Source organism: Natrix helvetica (assembly GCF_964273705.1).
Source record: "Natrix helvetica genome assembly, chromosome: 3".
Taxonomy (NCBI): Eukaryota; Metazoa; Chordata; class Lepidosauria; order Squamata; family Natricidae; genus Natrix; species Natrix helvetica.
Genome location: NC_138549.1, coordinates 167254150 through 167272151, shown reverse-complemented (window position 1 = coordinate 167272151; position 18002 = coordinate 167254150). Strand labels below are relative to the sequence as shown.

Sequence of the window (18002 nt, the reverse complement as noted above, 5' to 3'; positions counted from 1 at the left end):
GACACCATTTTTTTGTAAGGCCTGTCTGATTGCTTCTTCTTTCTAAATGCAGTGAGGGATTGCCATATCGGGGGAGAGAGAGAAGAGAAATGGTGTTAGGAAGAGCTAGAGAGATAACAGCGGTGTCAGAGAGAGAAGACAGAAAAGGGAACGGAGGGGGAAAAATAAGAAACAAAGACAGTTTTGGCCGCATAATGCTCTGGCCACATCCACTGTTGATTTTGGCCTGCCTACACCTGACAAGCATTCTTCATCGGTTGATTTCCCCGGCGCAACCTTCTCAGTGTTTAAAAAAAGACTTGCTGGGGAAAAAATTACGATTATTTGTATCGCGCCTTTATTATTTTCACAAACAACTCAAGGTAGCAAACTTATCTGATACAACTTTCTCCTGCTATTTTCCCCTCAACGACAACCTTGTGAGCTGGATTGGGCTGAGAGAGAGTGACTGGCCCGAAGTCACCTAGCTAGCTTGTATGCCTAAGGTGGGACTAGAACTCACAGTCTCTTGATGATTCGTTCAAAGCCACCCAGCCATCTTGCATGCCTAAAGTGGGACTAGAACTCACAGTCTCCTAGTTTCAATACTGGTGCCTTAACTACTAGATCAAACTGGCCGGTTTGATCTAGTAGTTAAGGCACCAGGATAAAAATCAGGAGACTGTGAGTTCTAGTTCCATTTTATCTGTACGTTGGTATGTATATATCCAGATGTGTTGTTTGCGCATATACACACATATACATATTCATATACTTACACACACAGACACACACACACTTACAGTACAATAGCAGAGTTGGAAGGGATCTTGGAGGTCTTCTAGTCCAACCCCCTGCCAAGGCAGAAAACCCTATACCGTTTCAGACAAATGGCTATCCAACATCTTCTTAAAGACTTCCAGTGTTGGGGCATTCACAACTTCTGGAGGCAAGCTGTTCCACTGATTAATTGTTCTAACTGTCAGGAAATTTCTCCTCAGTTCTAAGTTGCTTTTCTCCTTGATTAGTTTCCACCCATTGCTTCTTGTTCTACCCTCAGGTGCCTTGGAGAATAGTTTGACTCCCTCTTCTTTGTGGCAACCCCTGAGATATCGGAAGACTGCTATCATGTCTCCCCTAGTCCTTCTTTTCATTAAACTAGACATACCCAGTTCCTGCAACTGTTCTTTATATGTTTTAACCTCTAGTCCCTTAATCATCTTTGTTGCTCTTTTCTGCACTCTTTCTAGAGTCTCCGCATCTTTTCTACATCGTGGCGACCAAAACTGAATGCAGTATTCCAAGTGTGGCACTTGTGTCAGCAAACTAAATAAAATGTTAATATTGATATTTTTTGGTACTCATTTGACGGGTATTTGAACCTTAGGGCTTAAAACTTTGTTTTCTATTTTTTCCAGTTGCTTCCTATATAAGTACATGCCTGTGGAGCAGTTCTCCTTTGTGTCAGGCGAAGATGCTTTGTGCAAGTTGGACAACAACTTACCAAGACCTTGCCCTGTAGAGCAGATTTCTCCTACCGTCCCCAAATTGGTGCAGTGTAGTGGCAGTCATGTAAGTAATTCCATAATCACGTAAAATCTTTAGTTAAAGCTTCTGTGTAAGAAATACGATTTCTGAGACCTATTTCTCCTAATGTTTGTTTTTGTATTTTTTTATTTTATATTATGAAGTAATAAAAAGGAAAAAAAAGATGGCAGCCATTGATGGGCCACCATTAGAACTATCCTTTGAATTTTCATTCTCTCTCTCCCCCTCCCTCTCTCTATCTCCCATATGCACACATATATCTTAAGATAGACATTTCATTACCATACTAGGTACCATCATCAGTGTTTGGTGGGAGTGGGGTTTGCATTGATGATGTTACCCAGTTGGGTAATCAAACAAATAAGCTCAAGACAGCACCAAGGACCTCATAGGTCAATCCTGAGTTACAAATATTTTCTTGGATACACCAATACCTTTTGGGGGAAAGTTATTTAATTTTGTAAGTCTATCTGTGTCTGTTATTTCTTTTTTTTTAGTCAAGTTTTTATTTATTTATATATCAGTATTTTGAATACAGTGTATTGTCCGGGCATACCATCTTACAAAAAAGAAAGAAAGAAAGAGAGAGAGAAAAAACCACATATACCGATAGTGGTAATAATAATATAACAAAATAGTTTCTAATCATATTTATAAAAATATTCACTTATTTTTGTTCCTATTAAATATATTAACTTACATATAATTATAAACAACATTCATATTTTACTGAAGCCTAACAATACTCTTTCTTCATCTAATTTATACCTCTTATCTCTAACCATTGTTTAAACGTATTCCAGGTTAAATAGTATTCAGTGTCTCCTTTATCTTTTATTATCAATGTCAATTTATCCATCTCTGCACAGTCCAATACTTTCCAGATTATATTTTCATCTGTTGGGGTGTTCTCATTTTTCCAGTTTTGTGCAAATACAATTCTCGCTACTGTCAATACATGTAACATTAAGTATATAGTTCTTTTGTCATAGTTTCCTGGTATTATACCTAACAAAAATATTTCTGGTTTAAGATCTGTGTGTTGCTTTATTATCTTCTACAACCATGTATGTATTTTTCTCCAATATTTCCTTGCTTTCACACATGTCCACCACATATGATAATAAGTACCTGGAGTCTGATTACATTTCCAACATTTGGTGGACATGTTGTTAAACATGTTTGCTAACTTAGTCGGTGGCAAATGCCACCTATAAAACATTTTGTAAAGGTTTCCTTTACATGCAGTGGCCACTGTCAATTTATAGATTCTATTCCAAAATTTTTGCCATTTGTCTAATTCTATCATATAGCCCAAGTTTTTTGCCCATACTGTGTCTCTTACTTCTGATAGACTCGTGCTAAGCTACACCATTGGCTGCCTACGCATCTCAAATCAATGCTGGAGTTGAACTTTTATTTTTGAGTAAGGGTCAAAACCTTCATTTGAATGCTGCTTCTTATGTTTTTAGTAGAAGACAAACATACATCAGTCCTGGTTGTCCCATATGTCTTCTACAAGGAGTTTCCTGAAAATGTTGCCTTGAAAAAAATTCCCAAAGATGCTTTTTCAAGAGGCAACTTGACTTTCTGGTTTTTCTTTGAAGAGGTTTTGCTTCGCATTCAAGAATCTTCTTCAGCTTTGGCTGGATGGTGGGGAATGGAAGGAATGGAATGGAACTGTTGAAAATGTTGTGTCTCAGTCCTTTCAACAGTTCCAAGAAGGCTTCACACCCATTTGCAATACTCAGGTGACCCTGAATGATATAGATAAACCTCCAAGTGGCCTCAACGACCCTCTAAAAGGATGCAAAGGGCCAGCTGTCTGCAAGAAACACAAATCCTTCCATTCCCCACCATTCAGCCAGTGCTGAAGAAGCTTCTTGAATGAGAAGCGAAACGTCTTCAAAGAAAAACCAGAAAGTCCAGCTGCCTCTTGAAAAAGCACCTTTGGGAGAGAGCAAGAGATGAGTTAAGAGAAAATGGCTAGGAAAGGAGGAAGGGAAAGAAGAGATGTATTGGTAGAAAATGAAGTATGTTAGCATTGCTAATGATATATAGTTAAATAAAAGAACATTGTTAATTGTGGATAACCAATTAAGTAAAATGCTTGTTATATTTAAAATTGATTTGATAATATATGCTACATATAGAAATTAGAATAACAAATAGAAAATGAAATGGTAAATTTGGTATATTTTTCTGAAAGGGCAAAAAATTGATACAGTCTAGATGTTAAGAAGAATTTAAATTAAGATGGAAATCTGGGAAGAAAATAATGGGGCTGAAATTGGAATGGTAATACAATAATACAATAGTAGAGTTGGAAGGGATCTTGGAGGCCTTCTAGTCCAACCCCCTGCCTAGGCAGGAAACCCTATACCGTTTCAGACAAATGGCTATCCAACATCTTCTTAAAGACTTCCAGTGTTGGGGCATTCACAACTTCTGGAGGCAACTTCTGTTCCACTGATTAATTGTTCTAACTGTCAGGAAATTTCTCCTCAGTTCTAAGTTGCTTCTCTCCTTGATTAGTTTCCACCTGTTGCTATAATGTGATGCAAAAAAAATATATGTATAAGAGAGACTGTACAAAGGTGGGAAAACCCAGACAACACTTTGTAAAAGGAATTTAAAATTTGTAACAAAAAAACAACAACAACCGCATTATTACTAAAAAGAAAAAAAAGAAAAAACACCTTTGGGACAGGTGTGACCTGGATGATTGAGAATCTCCAAAGACACTTGAAGAAAAATCTGAAGAAAAATCTTATGCCAAGGAATGGCTCATATGAGGTTTTATGAAGAAGCTGTGTGCCCAAACCTTTCCGCTTTTTCCTTTTCAACAGGTGGAAGTACAACTGGTAATTCCTGTACCCCAACCAGGGAGATACATGCTTCTGATGGAGTATGCGAATGAAGATACCCCACAGACCATTGAGGTATCTGTGAGCACACCACAGAAGGTTCCTCGGCTGGGCACTCTTACGATATACACCTGCACATACAGGTATGTTCCCAAATAAGAAGACAAGGGGAGGTTGTGGACTTAATAATCTTTTCTTGTCTTTCCTTTTACTGTTACTCCAGATTTTCAATCAAACTTCTTAAACTTAGAATGCAGGTCAACCTGTAACCATTTGTTTGAATAGTCCTCATCTTACAACTACCGTATGTTTCGGAGTATAAGGCACACCTTTCCCTCCCCCAAAAGAGGGTGAAAATCTGGGTGCGTCTTATACACTGAATACAGCATTTTTGTCCTACCGAAACTCCCCCCCCCCTTTGCAAAAATGGATGTGCAGAGAGTTTGGGAGGCCTGCAAAGTACTCCTGGGGGATGGGGAGGGCAAAAACGAGTAAAAAACGGGCCGTTTCTTGCTCGTTTTTTTGCACCCCAGACCCCAGGAGCACTTTGCAGGCCTCTCAAACGCTGCATGCCCCGTTTTTCACAAAAAATGAGGCATGCAGAGGGTTTGGAAAGTCTGCAGAGTGCAAAAACTTTTTTTAAAATTTACCTCTTCAAAATCTTGGTGCATCTTATACTCCGCTGCATCTTATAGTCCGAAAAATATGGTACTGTTTAGTGTCCATTTGAAGTTACAATGGCATTGAGAAAAGTGACTTATGACTATTTCCCCACACGTACGACTATTGCAGCATCCCCATGGTGACGTGATCAAATTCAGATGTTGGGCAACTGGCTCATATTTATGACGGTTGCTGTGTCCCGGGGTCATGTGATCTCCTTTTGCGACCTTCTGACAAGCAAAGTCAGTGGGGAAGCCAGATTCACTTAACGACCGTGTCACTAACTTAACAGTTGCAGTGATTCATTTAATCTGTGGCAAGAAAGGCTTAGTCACGGAGCTCCATTGTGGTCATAAATGGAGGACTACCTTTAACCATTCAAACTTTGTCCGTTTTGATTTTCCAAACTGGACTCAAGTAGAATTTTCAGAATTGTTATTTATAGTATTTTGGTTAATTAATCAAATATTAATTTTTTTATAACACAGGCAGCCCTCAAATTACATCAGTTTGTTTAGGGACTTTTCCAAATTACAACATCATTGAAAAAAGTGACTTAAGACGTTTTTTCACATTTACAACTATTGCAGCTTTCCTATGCTCCCATGATCAAATTTCAGAGGCTTAGCAACTGACTTATATTTATGACGGTTGCAGTGTCCTGAGGTCACGTGATCACCTTTGGTGACCTTCTGACCAGCAAAGTCAACTGGGAAGCCGGATTCACTTAACAGCCGGGTTACTAACTCACCAACTGCAGTCATTCATTTAATAACTGTGGCAAGACAGTTTGTAAAATGGCACAAAACTCAGTAAACAAAAAAGATTGTAAAATGGGGCAAGACTCGCGTAACAAATGTCTCACTTAGCCACATACATTTTGGGCTCAATTGTGGTCATAAATCGAGGACTACTTGTGTAAAATATAGAACAAAGAGAAAATAGCAGGGGAAAAGGAGAAAGTGTAGGATAAGGGGCAGTGGTGGGTTGCAGGCGGTACGCCCCTGTACGGGCGTACCAGAGCCTGCCTGGAGCACCAGATACCATTCCGGTGCTCCGGAGGAAGCTGTCTCTTAAGGATTTGGTGCTTCCGCGCATGTGCATGACACGTACGGTGCCCGCGTGACGTTCCGCCGAGCAGCTGAAGTGTCGCGGAGGCTTGCGGGGGCGTCACAGGCAGGTACGATGCATGCGTGCACCGTGCGCGTCCATGTGGGTGACGCCGGCCCCGTTCCAACCGTACCGGTTGGAACGGGATCCGGAACCCACCACTGATAAGGGGGAAAGAAAAAGAAAAGCATTGACTTCTGACACCTTTTGGTGAAATCATTTATGACTTTACAAATAGTCCATGCCTTGAGGATTGACTACAGGTAGTCCTTGACTTACGACCACAGTTGAACCCAGAATTTTATGTTGCTAAGTGAGACATTTGTTAAGTGCATTTTGCTCCATTCTTGCCACATTTGTTAAGTGAATCACTGCAGTTCTTAAATTAGTTACACAGGTGTTAAGTGAATACGGCTCCCCTGTTGCCGTTGCTGGTCAGAAGGTCACAGCCCCAACCGTCATAAATATGAGTCAGTTGCCAAGCACCCAAATGTAAATCATGTGGCCACGGGGAAGCTGCTACGGTCGCAAATACGAAAAACGGTCATAAGTCACTTTTTTCATAAGTCACAAGGCCCAGAAGAGGCAAGACAAGCATCGAGCTCCAGATTTTTTTCAGCGACGTTGTAATTTTGCGCGGTCCTAAATGAACTGTTGTAAGTCAAGGACTATTTGTAATCTGCATCAGCCTTTACCGCAGTTGGGGGTGGATGTAATGTGCTGTTTAAGATTCCCAGCCTTGTAAATATCCGAGGCAGCAATCTGGCCCAAAGTCCACATCCTCAGGACAAGCCATGTATGAGACGAAAATAGCACGCACATCCTGACCTTCGAAGATCTATTTAAACAACTGGACAGTGTTTACATCCAGGATGGATGGATTACCCTGTCTGGAACTGCTGGTTTTGCAAATCGGGATACAGAGTGTGACCTTAACGATAGGAAACGAGGCCCTGGGATATCCTTCAGAAGCATCTCCCTGCTGTCACTCAACTCATTCAAAGGTCATAACGGATCTACCGTATTTTTTGGAGTATAAGACGCACCAAGATTTTGAAAAGGCAAATTAAAAAAAAAAGTTTGTGCACTCTGCAGACCTCCCAAAAACGGCCCGTTTTTTGTCACAAAAAGGGCAGCCATAGCATTTAGGAGGCTTGCAGACTGATCCTGGGAGCTGGGGGGGGGGGGCAAAAACGAGCAAAAAATGGCCCATTTTCGGCAAAAACGAGCCCATTTTTTGTAAAAACAGGGCATGCATAGCCTTTAGGAGCTTGTAGAGTGCTCCTGGGAAGGGGGAAAAATGAGCAAAAAACAGCCCATTTTGCAAAGGGGTTTTGGGAGCCAAAAATGCTGAATTCAGTGTATAAGACGCACCCAGATTTCACCCTCTTTTTTGAGGGAAAAATGTGTGTCTTACACTCCGAAAAATACGGTATCCGTGAACAGTCTCAGAATAAAACTGATTGTGCAGTGCTTCTTACAGCTCAGTATCTAATATTTCATCTAAATGTTGGTTTATTACAGGAAGCCCTTTATTTAATCTTGTACAATGGTTGTTTGCTGTTATAATCGTGATCGGTATATTTTAATCAGTATATTAAAACACAAAGTGGGAGTGGAAAGACGTACTGGGAAAATGCCACCCTTGAGTTTAACCACTTCTTTTTGTTTTGTCTCGCAGTTTCCTTTGCCGTGGGATCGTTGTCGATTCTCAAAACCGCTTGGCAGCATTTGAGCTCGACACCGAAGCGAGAGTCCAGTTCACGGCAGGTCAGGCCCGCTTCTTCCTGGTAAGTCTTACGAGGAGAGCTTTCCCAGCAGAGGCACAACTATCCGATGGAACTTTGAGCATTTTAAATTAGGATGGTTAAACTATTACTTGCATGGGAGGGGAAAGAAGGGTTGGAACTGAAAAATAATTTTGGATCCAGAAAAGGCAAGACAAGCATCGAACTGCTTATGTTAATATCCTGTCCGTTCCAATCCCACTGTTGAACATCAGACATTTACCGTACCGTTTACCATTTATTTAGAGGCACCGGAGCATAAGATGCACCAAGATTTTGAAGAGTTAAATTTAAAAAAAAAAGTTTTTGCCCTTCCCAGCCCTCAGGAGCACTCTGCAGGCCTCCCAAACCCTCTGCACGCCCCTTTTATTGTGACAGGGCGTGCAGAGAATTTGGGAAGCCTGCAAAGTGCTCCTGGGGGCCAGGAAGGGCAAAAACACAACGCATGGTGGTTTTTTGCAAAAACGGTGTCAGTACAGGGTTTGGGAGACCTGTAGAGCGCTCCCAGGGGCTGCGGAGGGCAAAACCACCCCTGTTTTTGTGAAAAACTGGCCCATTTGCCCCGGGAGCACTTTGCAGGCCTCCCAAACCCTCTGCACGTCCATTTTTGCAAAAAACAGGATGCACATGGCAGGGTTTCGAAAGGCCCAAAATAGCTGTATTCAGTATATAAGACGCACCGAGATTTTCACCCTCTTTTTGGGGGGGGGGGGGGGGAAGGTGCATCTTACACTCCGAAAAATACGGTATTCGTGAACAGTCTCAGAATAAAACTGATTGTGCAGTGCTCCTTACCGCTCAGTATCTAATATTTCATCTAAATGTTGGTTTATTACAGGAAGTCCTTTATTTAATCTCGTACAACGGCTGTTTGCTGTTACAATCGTGATGAAAAAGTAACCTTGCAACCAGCCCTCACATATATGACCTTTGCAGTTCTGTAAAGCAAAGTGAAGCTAAAGTAAGATTTTAAGCCCAGGCAAGCTTTCACTTAGTAACCGCTTCACTTAAGGACCCAATCTGGTCGCTAAATGAGGACTGCCTGTAAAGACTAAAGCTCCCTGCCAATTACACCGTTTTTAGAATGGACTGTTTTTCATCATGCAAAAGAAGTCGATCTGGATTCTATGGGGGCCTTTATTGGATGCAATTGAGAGTCAGTGCAAGGTTCATTATAGCTGGATGTTATGCAACAACTGTTATTTATAGGAGTACAATACTCACAATTACTGTGAACTCTCTTCTTCACAGTTCTTGTGAACTGACAGGTTGCAATCCCACAAATATATGTATAGTAGCTGATAACCCAGCGTTGCTCGGGTATTTATTTATCCTAATCCTATATTAGGAAAAGGAGTGAATTATATATCTACAGTGTCGCGCGACACCCTGCCCCCGTGCATGCAGGCACAACCCCCCCCCCAATGCCCCATTTTGGGCTTAATAGGCCTCCCTGGGGCAAAAAGCGGCAGCGGGGGTGGGTGGGTATCTCCGCACACCCCTGCGCTCCCAAAGCATGCATACGCGGCAGACACCTGAAAATCAGCTGACCGATGGGAGGCGCACACACATGCTTGGTGGAGCTGAGCTGGGGCAATGGCTCATGTGCCCGCAGAGAGGGCTGTGTGTGCCACCTGCATGCCAGGACAGAAGCACACAAACACACCGAGGGGTGTTAGGAATGTCTTACACACACACACACACACACACACACACACACCAGTATATGTTTCCAGAAGGCTAATTGGAAGGAGAGGCAGACAATGACTGTTTACCGTTATAATGGTAACGAAAGTGTAACTTTGCAACCAGTCCTCCCAGTTATGAGGTCCTTTGCAGGTCCGTAAAGCAAAGCAAAGTGAAGCTGAAGTAAGATTCTAAGCACAGTCAAGGTTTCACATGGCGACCGCTTCACTTCACAGCCAAGTTGCCAGTCCCCAATTCTGGTCGCTAAACGAGGACCACCCTGTAAAGACAAAACGTCTCTGCCAATTACACAGTTACGTATTAGAATGAATTGCTTGGCATTATCTGAAGCCGCATATCTAGGGTACACGCAGTGGTGGGTTTCACATTTTGCTACCACTGCTCTGCCGCGTACGTGCCCCTTCCACGCATTCACCCGGCCTTTACATGCATGTGCTTTGCTCGCGCGTGTACCTTCTGCGCCTGCGCCCGGCCTCGAAAACGTGCCTAAATAGGATGGCATAGAGCCAGGGCAGGTGGGCGCCATTTCCGCTACTGGTTCGGGCGAACTGGTCCGAACCGGCTGAATACCATCTCTTGATTACACAGGACGGGAGCCATTGTTGGATGTAATTAAGAGTCAGTGCAAAGCTTATTTTGGCTGCATGTTATGCGGCAGTGGCTACACTTTTATTTTACTTCTGTCTGTACACCGCCCCGAGTCCCCTCGGGGAGAGGGGGCGGTTTATAAATTTAATAAACTGAAACTAATAATAAACACGTAGGAGTAACTCCGCTCACAGGAACAACCGTGAAGTGTTTCTTGTCCAATTGCAGAAATGGGAATTTCGGCCATTAACCTTTCACATTCACTCCCCTTTGTGGGTTCTTGGCTTTGCTTTAGATGTTTTGCTGAGCAACAGAAAGCATCCACTTTCTAAGTGGCACCCTAGACAGTATTTGAAGTGAACTGCTCTTTTGCTTCGCAACCATCCCTCCCTCCCTCTCCCTCCCTCTCCCTCCCTCTCTCTCTCTCTCTCTCAAAAGAGCAAATTGACAGAAACAGCTGCTTGTTCTCTGCTCCATTTGATCTTCGTTCAGTGAACAAAAGAAGGGGGGGAAGAGAGGGTCCTGCCTCCCCCTCCCGGAAGGTTTCTTATCCTCCTACCTCCTCCAAACACCCCCCCCCCCAACCCTGGGAGGGGTGTACAAAGCTTAGGGAATGTGTTGCCATAGCAGGAAGAGAATGACTAATCAGTTTCTTTGTTGGGAAACCTCCCTCCCACTCCTCTTTTCCAAAGGTCTGTTGCGGTTAAACCAAGAGATGTTTCCGTTTATTGCACACTGTTATTTGCAAACAAATATGAATGAATGAATGTAGCAAAGTTAGTCTTTTTTATGTCAGTGGTAGGGAACTAGGGCCCCCTTTATGACCTGTCGACTTCAACTCCCAGAATTCCTAAGTCAGCCATGCTGGCTCAGGAATTCTGGGAGTTGAAGTCCCCCCAGGTCATAAAGGTGCCATAGTTCCCCACACCTGTTTTATGCATCTGTGCTGGCTCAGGAATTCTGGGAGTTGAAGTCCCCCCAGGTCATAAAGGGTCATAATTCCCCACCCCTGTTTTATGCAGCCATGCTGGCTCAGGAATTCTGGGAGTTGAAGTCTCCAAGTCAGAAAGGGATCATAATCCCCCAGCCCTGTTTTATGCAGCCATGCTGGCTTTGGAATTCTGGGAGTTGAAGTCCACAGGTCATAAAGGGGCCCTAGTTTCCCACTCCTGTTTTATGCATCTGTGCTGGCTCGGGAATTCTGGGAGTTGAAGTCCCCAAGTCATAAAGGTGTCATAATTCCCTACCCTTATTTTATGCATTCAACCTCATCTCTACAGAACCGATTTTTGCACCAGGAAAAAAACCCCTAAATCCTCTTCTTTTTTTCATCCCTTTTTCCCCTCCCCTGTCTTTAGTACAAAGTGTACTTGGTCCCTTACGAGCAATTCACTCTGGAGTTTTTGGAGCCAAAAGTTCATTGCATCAGTACCCATGGAACGTTATCGCTGAACAGGTAAATCACCTTTATTTTACTGGTTTATTTTCATGTAATTTGTATGACCACCCAATTCGCAAATTGCAACTCTTAAGTGGCTAACCTGGGGTTCAAAAGATGATAAGCAATAAACAGCTTGTTTACAAAATATGAGAGCTAATTAGGACTGCATCATTGTAGGAATGCCACGTAAAGCATTTTTCAAGTGTGTGTTTACAATGATTGCGATGTCTGGTATGTTGTCTGGGTTTCCTGTTTGATGTTCCAGGCTGCTATTTGTCTGAAATGATGTAGGGTCTCCTGCTTGAGAAGGGGGTTGGATTGGAAGACCTCCAAGGTCCCTTCCAACTCTGTTAGTCTTTGCTTTATTTTTATAAGAAACTGTAAAATGATTAATTTATTAATTTCATGGAGTTCTCAACGTATGACTATTAATTTAGTGACTGTTCAGAGTTATGACAGTGCTGAAAAAAGTTACTTATGACCTTGGAGTTGTGACCATCGCTGTGTCCTCGCCATGGGAAATCTAAATGAAAAGGATTGTGGTTGATACAGGAATGATCTATGGCACCATTTTTGGTAGATTTATTTACCGTATTTTTCAGAGTATACCACACACTCCCCCCCAAAAAGTGGGTGGAAAAGTCTGTGCGTCTTATACAGCAAATATTGCAGCGGAAGGGGGGGTTGGTGGGATGCCAATCAGCTGTTCTAGCATGGGCTGCGGTGCTGCCGCCAAACGGGTTGCGCAAAATGGGCTGCGGCGAAAGGGTGGTGGCAGCAAATGGGCTGCAGCAAACTAGCCAGATGAATATCGGATGGATGCTGGGAGGCAGAGGCAGATTTTTTTTTCTTGTTTTGCTCCCCAAAAGCTAGGTGCTTCTTATACTCCAGAGCGTCTTATAGTCTGAAAAATATGGTATTTGCCATGTTTAAAATAGCATTGATTTCCTTATATAGAGTGACGAGGGAAAATGGTCCCCCCACCCCCCAGCCTGTTTAAACATCCTGTTTTGATAATGACTTGTGGTAGCCTTTGTTTTCTGTTATCTGCAATCTGTTTTGGGATAATTTTAATTAATTTATGAAAAGTGTTTATCTATCATAACGCAAAAAATCCTGAAACAGTTTAAAAGGCCCGTAAAACAATATTTCTTGCAATGTCCATGAAGGAAAATGTGTACAGGTAGTCTTTGACTTACAACCATTCATTTAGTGACAGTTGGAAGTTACAACGGCACTGGGAAAAGTAACATTTTACACTTACAACCATTGCAGCATCCCCATGGTTACGGGATCAAAATTCGGACCCGTGGCAACTGGCTCAGATTTATGATGGTTGCAGCATCCCAAGGATCCTGCGATCCCATTTTGCGACCTTCTGACCAGGAATGTCAGTGGGGAATCCAGATTCACTTAACATCCGTGTTACTAACTTAATAACTGCAGTGATTCATTTAACAATGGTGGCAAGAAAAGTTGTAAAATGAAGCAAAATTCAGTTAACAACTGTCTTGCTTAATAAGAGAAATGTTGAGCTCAATTGTCTTCTTCTATATATAAAAAATGGCTGTGTGAGTTTGTGTGTGTGTGTGTGTGTGTGTGTGTGTGTGTATGTTCCAGCATAACTCTGGAACGCCTCGAGCAATTTCAACCAAACTTGATACACAGATTTCTTACCCTTTGGAAACAAATACTGTGGGGGTAAGACACCCCTAACCCCTTGGGGTGTGTGGTCTGTTAAGAGCCTGTTGTGCCTTAACACGGCTTCTACTGTACTGCCTTAAAATGGCTTCTACTGTACAGAGCTGTGGAGTTGCCATGGTAACGGCTTCACAGTACTCCACAAAGGGACTCCCTCAGGTAAGAGGGAAAATCCAATATTAGAAATTGTGCCGACGTTCATGGAAAGAGGGTAGGAATAAATAAATACCCAGGCAGCGCCGGGTTATCAGCTAGTATGGTCATAAATTGAGTCCTACTTATATTGTTTCACTCTTGGAACCAAACAGAACATTCAAATTGTTTTTAGGCTGAGGAGCGGATGTAAGTTCATTACAATCCTCTTGTTCCTCTGTTTTGCGTCTCAGAGCCAAAAGGCTATCATACAAATGGACTTGATTGCAGTTAAATGGGGAAGACAAAAGAGCATCCATGGAAGATCAAAAGAATCATAATGAAAGTGACCTTAGTAAAATCAACCCTCCATGCTTTGCTTTGCTTTGCATTACAGCTACTCTCAATGCTCCTTTGATGTCAAGGTCTGGCTAGAACAGCAGGCCCTTTTCTTGACTGTAGAATTCCGATTGCTCTTCTTGTTTTCGTCCTCAGTAGTTCCTGTGTCCCATCAAGATATCAGAAGATTTCACAATCGGTTGTCCTGGAGGAAGGACAGCCGCTACGCATTGCTCCAGACTTGCCCCTAATTCATGCCATTAGCATCCCACCAGAAGGCAGTCTCCCAGCTTCTGCACCTCGACCACCAACTTTGAGAGACACTTCTGCAAAACTTATTTTCTTAAGGGCGCCTCAGGTAACTATGTTTTGGGACACTCCGCCGAAGTGTGGAGAGGTCATAGTTTTATTGGAAGATTGATTTTTTTTTTTTGGAGTAACTTACGTTTTTTTTGTCATTTGTATAATTTTATTTTGCATTCTTGGAAGTTTTCTATGGGGCTAAACATGGTGTAACTCCGGCTGCTAACAGTGTGTTGAAAAAGTGTGTAAAATTTCATACAGCGAAGTTTCACAAGTACAGTATAAAACAATGCAATCCTTGGCTAGCCATAGGAATCGGGAATCAGTTGGTCTGCATTGTAAAATAATACAAGCTTTATAACAGAGGCGATATTCAGCCGGTTCTCTCCAGTTCGGGTGAACCGGTAGTGGAAGCTGCAGGAGGCTCCGCCCACCCGCCCCAACGTGATGCGCGAGCAGTGGTGGGTTCCTAACACTTCGGACTGGTTTAACTGAACTGGTAGTGGTTTTGTGGCCTGGGTTGCTGGAACCAGCAGCAATCCAGGCCTGCCACACCCCCAAACCAGTTCTCCGGGCGCCGCCGTAGATGCCATCATCTTGTTTTTTGCTTCTGCGCATGCGCAGAACAATTTTTAGTGAATAGCCTAGGGCAAGGGTGTCAAACTTAACTGTAGGGTGGTTAGATCTGACCTGCAGGACCTCCGTGGAAACAGCGAAGGACCAGCCCATGGTGCTTCTGCCAGCGAAAACGGAAAATACCTGCAGGATAAATACAATATTATCCATTTTTATCCCTATGTCAGTTTCTTGGAAGAAACTCTGGAACCATAACAGTGACTTGAAATAGAAATTCGTGACACCACAAGAGATTTTCCTCTTTGCTTTTCTTCCAGACAGCTGTTGTGTTAAACGGCCATATTCAGAGCCCAGGACGCTATGCTTTCATCCTGCATTGTTATCAGCCTGGTCACCCAACTTTCCCTATTGAAGTGTTGATCAACGGAGGGCGGATTTGGCAGGGTGAGTGACAGAGTGTGGTGGGTCTGTTTTCAAACTGTATTTAGATGTTGTGGATACTTGGGCATGTTTGGCTGAGGAATTCTGGGAGTTGAAGGCCACACGTCTTAAAGTTTAGGCTTAAGATACAGAAGGATCTTGACAGACTTGAACATTGGGCGCTATCTAACAAAATGAAATTCAATGGTGAAAAAAGTAAGGTTCTACATTTAGGCAAGAAAAGCAAAATGCACAGGTGCAGTACTGTATATGTGGTACCTTGCTCAATAGTAGTAACTGTGAGAAGGATCTTGGAGTCCTAGTGGACAACAATTTAAATATGAGCCAGCAGTGTGCAGCAGCTGCCAAAAAAGCCAACACACTTCTAGGCTGCATCAACAGAGGGATAGAATCAAGATCACGTGAAGTGTTAATACCACTTTATAATGCCTTGGTAAGGCCACACTTGGAATACTGCATTCAGTTTTGGTCACCACGATGTAGAAAAGATGTGGAGACTCTAGAAAGAGTGCAGAGAAGAGCAACAAAGATGATTAGGGGACCGGAGGCTAAAACATATGAAGAACAGTTGCAGGAACTGGGTATGTCTCGTTTAATGAAAAGAAGGACAAGGGGAGACATGATAGCAGCATTCCAGTATTTGAGGGGCTGCCACAAAGAAGAGGGAGTCAAACTATTTTCCAAAGAACCTCAGGGTAGGACAAGAAGCAATGGGTAGAAATAATCAAGGAGAGAAGCAATTTAGAACTAAGGAGAAATTTCTAGACAGTTAGAACAATTAATCAGTGGAACAAATTGCCTCCAGAAGTTGTGAATGCTCCAACACTGGACATTTTTAAAAAGATGTTGGATATCCATTTGTCTGAAGTGGTGTAGGGTTTCCTGCCTAAGCAAGAGATTGGACTAGAAGACCTCCAATGCCCCTTCTAACTCTGTTATTCTATTCTAAATTGCCAAGGTTAGAAATTGTCCAACCTCTATGCTACCAGACGCAATCCTCAACCGTATCATGCCTCAGTTTAAACTGAGGAAAATCCATCCCTTTTTTTGAGTTGGCTAGGGAATGTTGGCTGGGGAATTCTGGGAGCTGAAGTCCACAAATCTTAAAGCTGCCAAAATTGGACACCCCTTGGAATAAAAGCAAAACAAATTCAGTTGATTGGAGCAGGTTTATTTTCTGACTTTTTCAGGACAAGCTAATGCTACTTTCTGCCCACACGGATATGGTTGCCGGAGTCTGGTGGTTGCAGAGAACCAAATCATTCTGGATATCACAGAAAATGATCTGAGTGTAATAATCCGTGTGCCAGAAGACCGGCATCTTTGGTTGGTATGTTCCCGTCTTAAAAATTCTTGTCTTTGAATGTTCACTCAAACAATTAATCAGATAAACTAAAAATCTGTTCTCACCAGAATATCTTTAGGTAAAATGCAAATTTTTAAGGCTGAACTCTGCTCATCTGGTCTCAAGTCATTTAAGGACATAACCAGCATTCCTTCTTCATGGTTTTTCTCTCTTTCTAACCGCAGCATGATATAATTTATGGGCACCAGGCAGTGCTGCTCACTATCTAATAAAAGTACAGCTTGACTCATTTTGTTGCAAGGAATTTTTCTGGCATCTGAAATCAGTCTGTTGCCCTGTCTGGATCTGTCTGCTTTCTGTGAACCTGCTTTTCTAGCTTCTCTGCTGGAAATTCAATTTATCTTAAAAGTTAAGCACACAGTGATTAGGAAATTGATCGTTGCTCTCGCACAGGGGTGTCAAACCCAAGGCCCACAGGCCAGATCTGGCCCACAGGGCCACCCTGGAAACAGCGAAAGAGCAGCTTGCGATGACTCTGCCAGCAAAAACGGAGCTCCTGAGCAATGGATGGAAACTAATCAAGGAGAGAACCAACCTAGAACTAAGGAGAAATTTCCTAACATTGAGGACAATAAACTGTGGAACGACTTGCCTTCAGAAGTTGTGGTGTCCAACACTGATGTTTTTAAGAAGCAATTGGACAATCATTTTTCTGCAATGGTACAAAAATGGTTGTGCAATCCCTTCTTAAAAACCCTATACTATAGGGTCTCCTGCTTGAGGAGGGAGTTAGACTAAAAGACTTCCAAGGCTCCTTCCAACTCTGTTCTGTTAACTTCAGACTAAATCCTGTATTACCACAACGAAAGCTTTATGGTAATTGTCCATTGTTCGATCTTTGTCCAAGAAGAAGGCTTGAAAAATCTGAGCAAAACAGTTTTCAATCTATTCATGTCAAAGATATTGAAGTACATTATGTGACTCCCACAGAGTAGCAGTAAAGCAGGCAAAGAGTAGCATCTCTATAGGAAGTTCGGTTTTTAAATGAGAAGCTGCACTTTTGAATAATTTGACTAATTGGGATTTTTTTTAATGGTTATTTATAGGATTATATCCTTGTGGTTCCTGAAAGCATTTATGGCTCCAACTATCTTTCGGAAGAGCCGCTGGACAAATCGTACGATTTCATTAGCAGCTGCGGAGCCAATGGCTTCTATATCAGGTGAGATTGCAAATAAGCATCTGGGTTATTTCAAATTCTCTAAATTTTAGAACCAATCCCCAGTGTTGGTTTGGAAGCACCCATTAAGAGGTTTTATATGATCTTCTGTTCTTTCATTGAGAGTCCTTCCGGACCAGTGAACAGTTGCATGTGACTCCTCAAACTCCCACAGGCACAAAAATAATTTTAATAGAACTGGGACCTGATAAGAAATAAGCAGCCCCATAATTAAATTTCCACCGTTGCTCAGGGCTTGATCCTTGCCCATTCTATATAGACAGTGATCCAGTCA

General features: G+C 42.5%; 1 protein-coding gene across 1 annotated transcript in view; it reads left to right on the top strand.

The window, feature by feature from the left end:
- LAMA5 (laminin subunit alpha 5) overlaps nt 1-18002 on the top strand; it is a 258524-nt gene that overhangs the window by 140354 nt on the left and 100168 nt on the right. The window contains exons 26-33 of the mRNA XM_081949680.1: nt 1398-1551; nt 4377-4537; nt 7849-7957; nt 11608-11705; nt 14019-14220; nt 15059-15185; nt 16373-16512; nt 17595-17710. Coding sequence (XP_081805806.1) covers nt 1398-1551; nt 4377-4537; nt 7849-7957; nt 11608-11705; nt 14019-14220; nt 15059-15185; nt 16373-16512; nt 17595-17710 — 1107 coding nt within the window. The remainder of the gene's footprint in view (nt 1-1397; nt 1552-4376; nt 4538-7848; nt 7958-11607; nt 11706-14018; nt 14221-15058; nt 15186-16372; nt 16513-17594; nt 17711-18002) is intronic.